Source organism: Myotis lucifugus, unplaced genomic scaffold (assembly GCF_000147115.1).
Source record: "Myotis lucifugus unplaced genomic scaffold, Myoluc2.0 scaffold_582, whole genome shotgun sequence".
NCBI lineage: Eukaryota > Metazoa > Chordata > Mammalia > Chiroptera > Vespertilionidae > Myotis > Myotis lucifugus.
In genome coordinates this window covers 326,255-339,781 of record NW_005871630.1, presented here as the reverse complement: position 1 = coordinate 339,781, position 13,527 = coordinate 326,255, and the positions used below count along the sequence as shown (strand labels likewise).

General features: G+C 53.1%; 2 protein-coding genes across 4 annotated transcripts in view; one reads left to right on the top strand and one right to left on the bottom strand.

Moving 5' to 3' along the window:
- Positions 1–12,924, top strand: part of FAM118A (family with sequence similarity 118 member A) — a 20,848-nt gene extending 7,924 nt beyond the window's left edge. For 2 of the 3 annotated variants that reach the window (XM_023745786.1, XM_023745785.1), the window contains exons 5-9: positions 158–286; positions 1,205–1,490; positions 2,905–2,934; positions 3,734–3,811; positions 5,863–10,108. In XM_023745786.1, coding sequence (XP_023601554.1) covers positions 158–286; positions 1,205–1,490; positions 2,905–2,934; positions 3,734–3,811; positions 5,863–5,882 — 543 coding nt within the window. In that variant the 3' untranslated portion in view covers positions 5,883–10,108. Of the gene's footprint in view, positions 1–157; positions 287–1,204; positions 1,491–2,904; positions 2,935–3,733; positions 3,812–5,862 lie in introns of all 3 variants that reach the window. The other variant, XM_014446852.2, reaches the window with a different exon arrangement.
- Positions 8,935–13,527, bottom strand: part of SMC1B (structural maintenance of chromosomes 1B) — a 52,517-nt gene continuing 47,924 nt past the window's right edge. The window contains 3 exon segments of the mRNA XM_006104535.3: positions 8,935–9,036; positions 10,181–10,291; positions 12,709–12,778. Of these exon segments, the coding sequence (XP_006104597.1) occupies positions 8,935–9,036; positions 10,181–10,291; positions 12,709–12,778 (283 nt within the window).

Genomic DNA, 13,527 nt, shown 5'->3' with positions numbered 1-13,527 from the left:
GGCTCGAGAGCCGGGTTTGCCGACCACTGGTACAAGCAGTGCAGACACCTCACTCTTTCCAAGTGGGTGTGAAAGACCACGAATCCCGGTTAGGGGTTTCCCTCACGCCGTTTCCAGTGACACCAGCTTCCTCCGTCTGTCGCTCGATGTCTGGCAGGTCCTCCAGTGGGCACGAGGGCACATCAGGTACGGAGTGCTCCACATCCACGGCCTCTACACGGACCCCTGTGGGATGGTCCTGGACCCCTCGGGATACAAGGACGTCACGCAAGACCCGGAAGTGATGGTACGGCCCCTGGGACTCTGCTGGCAGCCGCCTGGTTTCCAGACCTCCAGGCAGTCCTGCCCTTCGGGACCTCAGGGCTGCAGGGATGGGCCTGCCTCCCGCCCTGCGCGGTCCAGGGCCCGGGCATGCCATGCGCACAGGTGCTCAGAGGGCGCTTGGTGAGGGCTCCTTACAGCGGGTCCATCCTGACTCCTCGCCCCCAGCTGTCCTGCGCCGGCTCAGGGACGCAGTTGAATTTCTTCCGATTGATGTGCAGACCCGCAGGGTCTGTGATGCTGTTCTCTGGCCACTGCTCTCTCTGTCCATCTGCTCCTCCCTCCCTCCCTCTCTCCCTTTCTTCCTTTCATTTAAATATATTTTTATTGATTTCAGAGAGGAAGGGAGAGGGAGAGATAGAAACATCAATGAGAGAGAAGCATTGATCGGCCGCCTCCTACACATCCCACACTGGGATCGGGCCCCGCTGCAGGCCCGAGTAACTCCACAGTCTGTCTTTCCCTGTGCCCACCCCTGGGTCGCTGTCACTGGTCCCCCCTCAGCATTGCTGCCCTCACTCCCCAAACCCTGTTGCCCTGATGCCAGCCTCCTGCCCCCCCAAAGTTTGTCTATGATCCACTGAGACACGTTAATTCCCGGGCGTGGCATGTGCAGTTCTGAACGGCAACATTTCATGTCCTTATTTTGTGTTTTAAAATTGTACACGATTTTAGAAAATTTGCATTGAGTGGGCACTCAGCTCAGAATCGGTGGGCAGGGTGGGCTGCAGGCTGTGCTGACTTCGGTTCATGTCACCTGGACATTGCCTGGGCCTGGAGACAGGGCTGCCTCTGCCCGTTCCTCAGGGGCCCTGGGGAAGGCAGTTGTGGGCCGGGTCCTGCTGAGCGCCAGCCGAGCGGCTCATGCCCCGTTGTCTCCCAGGAGGTGTTCCAGAGCCTGTACCGCACCAGGTCCTTCCTGTTCGTGGGCTGCGGGGAGACCCTGCGCGACCAGATCTTCCAGGCGCTCTTCCTGTACTCGGTGCCCAACAAGGTGGACCTGGAGCACTACATGGTGGTGCTCAAGGAGAGCGAGGACCACTTCTTCAAGCACCAGGCCGACATGCTGCTGCACGGCATCAAGGTCGTGTCCTACGGGGCCTGCTTCGACCACTTCCCGGGGTACGTGCAGGACCTGGCCACGCAGATCTGCCGGCAGCGGAGCCCAGGTACGCAGCCTTCACTCTCCGCGTAAAACCACGGGCCTGCCAGCGTTTCCTTTTTTTTTTTTTTAGATATAATCTACACACCACAAAATAAAACGGAGATGTTTTTTGAGCTCTTTTTTTTTTTTTAAATATATTTTATTGATTTTTTACAGAGAGGAAGAAACTGGCCCCGTGTACTTTAATCATGGAGGACCGGGTGACAGTGTGGTCTGCGGAGCCGACAGCTGTGCATGGAGCCGCACACACCCGCTCAGGTGCAGAGGCCACGCTTCAAGGAGCTGCCCGGGACGGAAAGCACATCTCGCAGATGCACGCCTGTCCTTCACAGAACGGCGGGCAGAGGGCGCCCAGGACGACGGCTTCATTCAGATCACGCCTTTCCGAGCTCGTTAACTGCCTCTCCTTGGCCCTTCTCCTGGGAGGTGCTCACCTGCTGGGAGTGACGAGGTTGCAGAGCGACTCCTACCTCGGTCAGCTTGACACAGGGCAGCTGCCGGCTTGGAGTCTTATAAATCATGGATGACGCGACTGGAAGAGTCTGTATTGGCTGTCGTTGAAGAGTAACAGGAAACGCAGGCCCCCACACGGCCTCGGGCACAGCACGGGGATGGTGGCAGATGGGACCCGCTGTGAGGACTAGAGTCGCCGAGACCATGGCGCCGTCCCGCACCCGAGTTTCCCCACCAGCCCTTTCTGTAAATAGCAAAGTGGGCCGCTTGAGGGCGGTGCCATTGTGCCCTGAGTCGAGCTGACCGACGGAAGAGCCGGTTTCTCACCGAGGAGCAGGGAGCTGCGCTGTGGCCCGTGGCTGTGAAGTTCACGTTTGTGACCCTATTCCCGTTTACTCACGGTCCCCAGTGCGGCCAGCAGCTGATTATAGGTGTGGGCTGAGCTCAGGAGTGAACGGTGTGCCTGGCTGCGCCCAGGTGTTTTGAAGCTGGGATGGGGTCCTGGACTCAGCAGGGGGACCCGTCCCCCTCCCGTGCCCCTGAGCAGGCTCTGATGGCTCTGGAGAGGGATGGCGTTCTCGCCACCTCTGCCCCTGACCGCCACCTCTCGCCTCCGCACGCACAGGCCCCGGGCCCCGGGCACCAGGACCTGATGTGAGCCTGCATGCGCTCGGCTCCCGGAGCGCCGGGGGCCTTGCAGTCTGTGCCTCAGGGACATCTGTACCTGCGTTGTGAGGTGCCTCTCCTGGCTGGGGAGGGTGGCACACGGTGAGGACAGAAACTGACAGCGGTGCCACCCCTGCCCCCTGCAGGGCCGGGGCTTCATGTGTGGCCCCTGGGAGGTGGAGAGCAAGGACCCTAACCAGCCTGGGGCTGACGGTGGTCACGCTGGGCAGCAGCCTCACCATCCCTGCAGCTGGAGGGGCGCAGGTGGCTCCGTCTCTGACCGTTTTCCTTTCTTCCAGATGCCGACCGAGCGGACAGCACCACGCTGGGTAAGGCGCATCTGGGATTTCATCCGCCTGGTTTTGCCTACACGTTCCATTGTCTTCCTGCCGCTATTTGTAAATCATAGACACGTCCTCACATTAAACACCGGCCTGAGAGGACACAGTAGTGCCAGGACAGGCCTGCCACCGGGAAGGGGCGACAGCGCCCCCCTCCGCCGGGAGCACAGTGTAGTGGAACACGGCCGAGGACACTCCTGTCCCCCAGCCGGGCTCAGGGCATCAGCTGAGGGGTGGTCATGGCCCGTCCCCTTCAGAAGTTTAACTGCAAAGGTTCTAAGCTTTCGTAGGAAATGTTCTATTTAACGTGTTTGAAATGCAAATGCTCTTTCTGCTGCTCCACTCTGCCTGCCTCTGTCTATACACGAGGTGGCCACGTGTGCTTGGCTGCCCGCAGCCTCCTGGGGTGAGTGGGGCTCTGGCCTGCACGCTGGGCAGTTTGTGGGTCAGAAGAGACTCAGCTGGGAGCGGGCCTCCATGTGCAGCCCCCGCCTCCCTACCGCTGGGCTCAGCGGCCCAGACACGGATCTTGCGAGTGGTGGGCTCAGTTCAGGAATGAAAGCGGTTCGGGATCACAGCAGCTCAGGAACGACATCAGGGACGTCTGTGCTCAGCTTCCCGCTCCCCTGCGTCTGTGCGGGACACGCTGTGTTGCTGTCTCCCTTCCACGGCCTCCAGCGCCGCCTCCTGAAAAAGCAGGAGCCCCTTAGAGCCCCTGGCTGAGGGGGTGCGGCCTCCGTGGAGGGCGTGGAGCAGCAGCTTTCTAACGAGCGTCTCCTCCTCGCAGGGAGCGGGTGCCAGGACTGCGCCAAGAGGAAGCTGGAGGAGAACGGAATTGAAGCTTCTAAGCAGCTCCGGCCCTCAGGTACCCAGGCTTCCAGGGGGCCTGCCTGTGGGTGGGGCCGGCGCTGCCGCTCACTGCCCTTGTCCGGGAGGAGGGAGGAGAGATGCGTGTCACTCCAACTGCCCGAGGGACCCACTCCAGACACTTGTGTTCATTTACATTAACGTGTTGCTGAAAAAACACGTAGAGAACATGTGAGGTCAGCAGTGAATTTTCACAAGGTGAATACACCCTCGTATCCCATCCGGTTCCAGACACAGAGCAGTGTTGGGAACCCCCCCCCCCCACTTTTCAGTCACCCCACCACCACCCAAGGGTGACTGCTGTCTTAGGCGCCCAGGTTTCCTGTCGAAGAGGGTCTGGTGCAACCCCGTTCCCAGTGCTCTGTGGCGGCCTGTCTGGGCACTTGGTGTTGAATTCCATGAGGGTGTTTTTGTGGATTCTTCTGTATGCTGTGCTCCATTTCCCCGTCTCCCTTCTGGAACAATCTGTGGCTTCCTTGGTTATGCCCGTCTTCTTCCCCCTCTTGGATTCACACTGCTGTCCACTGCTGATTTCTACTGTCCACTCCTGTAACGTATTTGTTTTCATTTTCTGTCTCCATTTTTCAAAAATCTTTCTGCGAGATTTCCAGTTACCTTCGCCTCTGGGTTCAGTGATTCTGACAGCATGGTGGCTAGTTTCCAGGCGCTGTTGTGTTCTGAGTTGTTCTGCCTCAGCATCTGTTAGTTAGGACTGTGATGCCGTCTCAGGTCTCTAAGAAAGCAGAGGCTTCCCTCGGTACCTGACTCACTCCATCTCTGAAAACCCCATTGGTGGGGCGGGTTTTCAGGTAACAGTTTATTTCTTACTACTTTATAGGAATTTCAGTAAAACACTCTAAACACCGCACAGTAACCCACAGGAACCTGGAGCTCCACAGCATGTGCCCCGTCAGTTGCCTATTTATTTCACATTTAAACTCCCCCCATGTGTGTCGGAGCCACACTGCGACACTGCATTTCCTTCTACGCCACAGGGACCACGTACTGTTGAATAGTCTGTTGTAGATGTAAAGGCTCATAATGATGCAAATGACACTCAACCAGAGGAAGTCAACAAGCACGGCAGTTGTTGATATTGGCTGCTTGCAGGGTGGGTGGTGGCTGGAGAGTGGATGGTCTTCTGTCCCTCGGGGGGTGGAGGAGAGCGGGCGCTGGGGACCTCATGGAGGACAGTAGACCCCATGGCCTCTCCTCTATTTGGTACACATTCAGGGCACTTAGTAGAATGTCACTGTGCGGCCGCTAGAGGGAGCGTTCCTCCGTGATAGCATTTTGGATAAATTCTTTGCGGTCTTATGGGTTGTGAATTCAGCTCGTGGAGACTGAATAAAATCAAATAAGACTAGTGTCTTCGAGTTGTGTCCTTGTGGCCAGTGTTCCTTTCCTGCGGCGTCTTCAGGGCCACAGATGTTTGAGAGGCCGGCCCAGTGGTGGTCTCGCTGGACCGTGGGTTTCTGCTGCTGCTGTGAACACACAGCCTTTCTCGCATGGGGGGCACTCGGAGCGGGGTGCTGCAGGCGCAGGCTTTCTGCTGGTGGACAGGGTGTGAGCCGGCAGCGTCCACAGCCTGCTTCTCCCAGCAGCTTCTGCCCGGCAGGCCTTGGTCTCTTTCTTGCAGGAAGCTGGCCTGTCCTGCCTGTGGGTGAGGTCCAGGTTCATCTTTGCGCTGCGGGCCGTCCTGCGCAGGCGGGAGAGCTGAGGGGGAGCTGCGGGCTCCCCCTGCCACGGCCGCTTCTGTCTGCACTTGACCAGGCGCCATCACATGTGCTGACACCGCCTCTGCCCCTACGAAGGGAGGAGCACCACGTTCACGGGCGGTTTCCACGGCTCTTACAGAGCCCAGTGCCCGGGGGGTGCTTCCAGCACAAAGCCATTTCTGGACAGTGGCTACTGCTCCCAGCATGGAGGCGTTTTCCGAGTCTTCAGCACATGAGAAAAACTGAAAGTTTTCTGGAATAGAAATCCTATGGCAAATACTTTTTCGAGCTGAATCTCACATCTTGTATTCCTTTCTTTCTGTTTAAACAGACGATGCTGGCGCATCTTGAAATCTTTAAAACCGACAAACCTGCAACTTGAAAACCAGCCTCTGTGACCACAGTGCCGTAGCGGACGATGAGGAATGTTGGAGGACTCACACGACCTCTCACTGCTGACCGTCATGTACCCCACGGGAGCCCTGTGGGGTGTGGCCGCGGAGGCGGGGGGACAGTCCCACTGTGTGTCTAACTGCTCGGGGTGAAGCGCACACCTCAGGTATCCTCCGTGAGGACTGGCGGACAACTACCTCAGGGCCCGACGGCGGGAAGGGAGGGGCCTGGTGCTCCGGGCTCCCCGACACGCCCGTGGTCAGGTGGGCTTTCTAATAAAGGGGACAGTGGAGACTACAAGCAACAGTAGTTGCCAAAGAGAAAAGAAACTAGACTCTTAAATTTTATAATTTTTATGCGGAAACATGTTACCATAGAAAAAACTTTTAAGGTATGTTTGTTACGTTGTTAAGTAAAGAACATTCGAGGTGTTGAATCTGCCAGTGAGAGTGATATGTCTTTTAAAAGAATGTCTGGATCAGTAGGGCTTCTTTGGAATGCTGTAATTGTAGTAACTTAGTTCCAAAGAATGGCCGGTCCGTCCCTGAGGCGTTAGAGCGTCCTCACGAAGAACCAGAGGCCTTTTCTTTTTTATAGAGAGGGAGGGAGGCAGGGAGAAGCATTGATTGGTTGCCTTCCGTTAGTACGTTTAATAGGGATTAACCCTCACCCTTCTGCCCAGGATGGTGCTCTAACTCACTGAGCCGCCGGCCAGGGCAGAGGGCCTTCCCAGCGGTGCAGTGCGGGGCGGGGCAAGTCCGCCTTGAGGCTGATGACTGAGAAGTTACGAGTGGAGCAGAGCAGGTTTTAAACTTGCAGTTAGAGTATCCCAAGCTTTCCAAGTCTCTCACCTCCCAGCGTTCTCTGCCATGGCACGTGACGGGGCACAGCGTGAGGCAGGCAGGCCTGGGGAAGGGGCTGCCGCACCCGTGTCTTGCTTCCCCGCTGTCAGGTGCTCAGCTGCTGGCAATGCTGGGGCAGAGGGTGCAGAGGGTGAGGTGGGTGGTTGCTCTGTGACTGGCAAAGGCCCTGCTCAGTCTGCTTTAGAGGCTGCCTACTTTCATGTGACACTTCTTGCCAAGCATGATGACACTCCCCACTGATGGCGCTGGAGCTCCCACAGGCACAAAGAACTAGAAATGTTAGGTTGGGACGTGTAGGCAGAGATGAGCTGGACCTGCTAAGACCTTTGCTTTCGAAAGCATGAAAAACAACTCCTTTATGCTACTCTGGTCATAAAACTTTCACTTCAACTCTGTGTGCTCAACTTTTCTCCAGTTATGACAAGGCTTGTTTTAATTTATTCAATGAGGATTTTTACCATGAGTTGCCACTCAGCTGTGAAATCAAGTGATTACTTGAATGTGTTTAGTGTTTGAAAAGCAAACATTAGACATTGTTTTTTTAAAGACTCACAAAAGTGCGATCAGGGATGGATGTGTCTGAAGGTTGGGCAGACACGGGAAAGTGACGTGGAAGGAGGGAAGCCTGGAAGTGTGGCAGGGCCCCGCTCAGGACCAGCTCCGAGTGCCACTCCGAGTGCCATGCCAGGGCGGAGGCCTTGCCGTGAGGAGTGAGCCTGTCTGTAGTCAGTTCTGCCGTAACGCTTGTGTAAAATGCAGACTTAAAGCAACATGACTGACGAATGAGGAACAGTTTGCGCCCACCTGCTTTGCTTATGTAAGGCTCTGTCCGTGGGAAACTAGGTCAACTACCCTTCCACCACTGGACCCGGCGATGCCCACTACACAAGCCGACTTCTGGGCATTTTCAAGATAAAGTGCCACGTGTGCTATATTTGTGTGGTTCTTAACCATGTAATGTGTGTAAACTAGCTGTTATCAGGTTCCTATTTTGTTTTTGGAGTGTGGTGTTCCAGCCCGCTTCCTGTTGCGTGGTGGTTTGCATAGAAGGTGGTTTCAGGAACGCGAGGATGCTGCCTGAGGACCTGCTGCCTGAGTCCAAGTTATGAGAACGGGCAGCCCAGGAAGAGGAAGGGGCCACAGCTCTGATGGCACTGAAGGGACATGACAGTGTTCAGCTGATGTCTTTCAAGGCAGGAAAGTCGGAGATTGAGGTGCTATTGCCGGCACTGAAACAAGGAACACAGGGAGGCCGAGTGGTCTCTGTTGTCCAGTTCACAGAGGAGCTGTGAGCAGGGAGCAAGGCTGTGACTTCACGCCTGGCACAGCGCGTCCTGTATATGCAACGTGAGTGTAGTTTGAAAGCGAGTCCGCTACTTCAGGAGCTACCCCTTGGTGGCACCTGGGCCCCACGCAGTCTCCACTAGACAGCAGCACCTCCGAATGTTCTGTCCGTCCTGAGAGGGAAGTAAAGTCCTGCTGACTTTCTTTCCCACCTGGAACAATGCACTGACATGGCAAAGTCCGTTGTTACTTGGGAAAGTCTGTTCATTTCCTTCTGAACAGAAATTACATTTAGAAAATGCAGATTGCATTAAGCGGACATAATTCAGTTTCACCTTAAAATTTTTGTTTATAAAACTGTAAATTGGAAACATTTGAAATTAGAATATTTTTATTGATATTTTCATACATCAGTTCCTCTGAAATAATTTCTCAAAACCCAGGTTCAACACCCGATAACTAGGATATTCAGAAACCAAGACTATCCTTTAAACGTTCCTTCAGTGGACAAGGCAAGACCAGAGTGAAGATGGAGAATTCAAAATTTTTCTGGCTGGGCTTCAAAATGGAACGTGAAACTATGGTAACAAAATTGTACCTTTTTTTTAATCGTTCAAAGCTAACTCTTCCAGGAAACTTTCCCTAAGGGAGCGGGAGCGGGGCCTAAACACTCCGAACGGAAGTGAGCAGCAGCTCCTTTGCTGGTAACGGTTCAGCTTTCTCAGATGGCACTCAGGCTGGCTGGCTCCAGAAGTTGGTTACTCAACAGTTTGAACACTAGAGTGAGAACTGAACAGTGATGACCTGACCACAGCTAACTCATCCGCTCTGAGAGCCGGCAGCTGCGCCGGGGCGCTCGGACCCTAGCGGGACTCTCGCTGTCTCCTGCTGCCTTCTTCGCCTTCAGTGTCTGGATACTGAGAAAGATCTAAAGTCAGAACTCGGCTGAACATGTAGTCATCGTGCTGAAATGGAGAGCAGACAGCTAAGTTAGTCCTTCTACGAAAGAAAAGGTGCTATTAAGCCTAAAACAAGAGCCAGTAGTGAATCTGGACTTGCATTTGAAAGGAAACGTATGGTATGGCCACTCAGAAGGTATCAATGGCTTGCATTTACATCAGCTTTATTAGCTCATTTCTGTATGACCTGGACAGGGTATCAGGATGTGCCACGCCAAAATATGGCTCTGGCATATGGACTGTTGGAGCTACTGAGATGCAGGAAAAGCTCTAAACACTGGCCACAAGTCCCGCTTTTCTAAATTCACACCTTCCCTACTCTAACGACTGCTGTCAACGAAAGGCACCTGTGTGATCTGCAGAGCAAACCTGGCTTGTTCACCTGCTTTCCTGGTCACCTTCCACCTCTCCCCCCGCTCCCCCCGCTCCTTTCCTCACTTCAGCCTAAGACTGGAGAGGAGCCCAAGTTCTGGCCACCCCTTTGGGTTACTCGCCATGATGCTCCTGCTTGCTTTGCTGTCTTGCCAGTCTGATTTACAGGCCCAGCCAGAGCCGCTATGGTGGGCAGACTGTTTAGATTGTTTTCCTCCCTCACCCCGTGTGAGAATTTTCATTTCTCTACTGCAGCATCTCTCCAGTGGTCCCCTAACAATTTGTAGGCACAGGAAGGGAAATTTTTATCTTAGCAACTCATTGTCCAAAAATGGAATGATCAGAAATCCTCCATTACCTCGAGTATTTTGAATAGCTTAAGAAAGATTTGTTCACTTCTAAAAGTTACTATACAACTTGGAACTTTCAGTCAATTTCTTTGTTTTTCCCTCTGGTATTTTTGGAAGATAAATGGTTCCTTATTAGTTCTACCACAATGATATTTGCTTTTGCCTAAAACATTCAAACATTACAGAAATAGGAATACAATATTCTTACTTTGTGTAAATATGCTCTTATTTTATAAAGAAAATTCTGTAATTTTCAATTTGCCTTTTCAGATCTTAAATCTCTTTGTACTGTCACAGAAAAATACCTGAATAGTTACTTTTAATCTTATTTAATTAAAAAATAATGTAAGCCTGTAGTTATCACTGCAGAAACCCAGCAGTATCTCCAGTCTCCAGGAAGAAAGGACGGGAAGGGTGCTCATCTTTACCTCTGGGTAGATGCCGATCAGGGCGTCAGCCTTGGCATAGAACTCCTCCTTGAGGGAGATGATTATCATCTGAAACTGTTCTTGAGTCTGCTCTTTGATGTAACTCGCTACCTGGGAGGAAGGAAAAAGCACACACTTCACCAGCAAGGAAGGCTCGTTTCTGGGCCTGGGGACAGTGATTCTGCGGGCTGTTTGCCCGTTTAGGTGACAGAACTTACTGCCTCCCTGGTAATTTGGTAAACCCACTCCAACCACAGAAATAGCTCGGAGTCTAAAATAAGAGGTTAGGAAAGATACCTCTAAACCTATGATCTAAAACTTTAAGAATATTTTTAAGGATAAAATTCTACCTTATCTACAATATGGTATAAATAAAGCCTTTATTAACAGTATAAGAACTACCACTCAGATATTTTATGAGGGTGAAGAAGGGCTGGTATTTAAACTTCCAACTTCCTATTTTGCCAACTCAAAGCCTGAAAGAGGGAAGCCATGGCAATGCTGTATTCATGACCCAGTCATGTGGGGGGAGGTGGCTTCTTCAGGACGGTTAGTGCCCAGGACCGAGCAGAACAGAATAGTCTGCACAGAAATGGGTCTTAGTGAGCACCTGCTCAGAGCCTGGAGGGTGGTGACCTAGGACCCAAGCCACAGCTCACTGAGACGCTTCCAGCTCCCGCTCTCCCTGCCTGGAGGGGGCTTCTCCGTGTGCCCTGGTCCTGGCTGCACCGCGATGCTAAGGACGCAACGCCGGAGGCAGGAAAGGTGAGCTTCAGGGAGGAGTGAGTCACTAGGGAGCTGAACCCTGAGGAGGGAAACTGCTTTTGACTCAGAGAAGGAACTCCAGCTTGAGGGGCACAGTAGTCATCCCGATGCAGGACTGAGTCCCAGGATACTGACCGGACGGAAGAGGGAGGATGCAAAGACGCAGGGCGTGCGTTTTGCCTGCAGAGTTGCCTGGGTAAGGGTTGGGCAACCTGATCACAAGCAGCGGTGGAGCTGCTGCTTAGCTGTTCATACTACAAAACTGCCCCCTGAGGGCGCAGTGGGGTGCCAGGAGCGCACACCCCTACGGGAAACTGGAAGCAAAGAGGCTTTTAATACACAGGACAGGTGATGACAGGTCTTATGTTAGACCTAGTACCAGGGGATACCATGAATACCCCTGAATTTTGCAAGAAGATACGGACATCCTAAGTGCCACTGAAGATGCAGCCTACCGAAATAAGACGTCCCCTCACCCCCCTAACAGAAGAGGGGACACAAAGTGCCCACATGCATCAAAGGGGCGATTTCTCCCAAATGAGGTGGGCCTGGAGTCCAGGCAGCTGATGCGGACTGGTTGGCATTCGAGGTGTTCTCTGTTCCTAGCATTCTTCTCTCCGACAGTCTCGCAGGGCACAGCATGTGGCTCTTGCCTATCCCCCACAAGGTCCAGGGACCAGTGTGGGTCTGAAGTTGTGCTGTTCTATGTCCACTCTGACATGTCCAGGGAGCAGGCTCCCAGAGAGGTGGGTTAGACGAGTGCCCCTTGGGAATGCTGAGGCAACCTTCATGCCACTCGAAGGTGCCTCAGACTGCAGCTCCTGGAAGTCCTCACTCCCAAGCCTTCCAGAGAGACTCGGAAGAGAAGTCAGGGAGGTCAGCTTCAGAGACTCAGAACCTGAGTGGCACCCCAAGATCAGGTGCATCTCTCAAAGGGGGACTCTTTAACCAAGCTCACAGGACTAAGGTGTAAACCAGGGTGCCAGTTTACATCGGTCGGCAGGACCAGGGCAGCCTCCTGGTCAACCAGCAGCTGTGAATGCAAAGCCCAGCCGCTTCTGGAGGAAGGACGCGCCTGGAAGGAGAAGCAGGAGTCTCGTCATCCATCCTCAGAAGTGGGTTTTCTCTGCAGGAAGGAGTCTGCGGGCCAGAGGGACCCCTCCCCTGGGGAGTGATGGGTCCTGCCAGTATTTGCCTCTGTCCTTTGGCCATGCGTCCATGGTTGAACCACTCTCATGTCAAGAAGTGTGGCCTGAGAGCCTCTCCAGGTGGCTGTGTGTCTATGCACTGATCGTCAAGGCTGACCTGAGACTGGACTCTCAAGAGCTAGCTGTTTCCTTAGTCCCTCGTTGTCTTAAATACTGAAAACATGATCCCGCACAAGTGCAGCCACTGGATAAATGTTAATAAGTATAAGGGGGGGGGGGTACAGTTTTGAACTTCAATTCTGACATTTTAGTTAGAGATGTTAGTTTTGGGCTTTATTAAACTGATTTGGTCCTGTTCGCCACGGGCCCTATTAGTGACCCTAAGGTCCCAACCTCTAGATCAGGAGAGGCTCGCACCGCAATCTTCCCTCAACTCCATGCAGATTCCCCAACTCTGAGGCTCCCCTAAATCTTGAATGGATCCCCCTGAACCATGTTGCTTGTAGATATTGAATTTAGATTTGATTTTTAACCAACAGTTATCGAACAATTTTTGCTCAGGGTACACTGAATTCCAGGCGTCTTGTTGGAAATTAAATGCAGAAAGAAACTTACTTTGCCGATGTTCGTATTGTCCAGGGCTGCATCCACTTCATCCAGAACAAAGAATGGAGCAGGCCGGAAACTGGAAGAAATGAGAGGTTACCACTTCCCATTGGTTTTACAAAGACTCAGAGGAGAGGATTAACCAGATGCAGATACATCCTCTTGGATGCTGGAGTCTAGGTCACCAATGAGCTGTACATTGCTAAATCCAATGATCAATTCTCAGTCCGTGTTCCAAGTGTCCTTTGCAGGTAGTGCCTGGGGTGGTGCTCCCGCCTGTTCCTCTGATGCCAAGGGTAACAGGGTTCCCCCCCCCCCCTTACTCACTGCTCCTTCCCAGTCTGGTCTGCGAACTCCTAGTCTCTCTGTTGAACACTGCTGGTGCCGGTGGCCATGGGGCTCAGTGCTCAGAGCGCTCCTCTATCTAATTAGCTCCCTGGGTGGTTTCACCTGATCCCAAGGTTGTAAGTGACTCCACGTGTGGATGGCTCCCACACTTCTGAGAGTTCTGAGCTCCTGAACCAGTGGTTCTCAACCTTGGCTGCACATTAGAGTCACCTGGGAATCTTTTTAAAATTCTGATTTCTGGGCCTCATCCTCCGGAAATTCTGTTTCTTTGTTACTAATGTTGTGGCCTCACGCCATAACAAAGAGAATTTCCGGAGGATGAGGCCCAGAAATCAGGATTTTAAAGATTCCCAGGTGACTCTAATGTGCAGCCAAGGTTGAGAACCACGAACTCTCACTGCACACATTTAGCAGCTTCCTCAGCGATTCCACACGGTGTCTGATAAACAGCTCAAACTCATCCAAAATCAAACGCCTCAC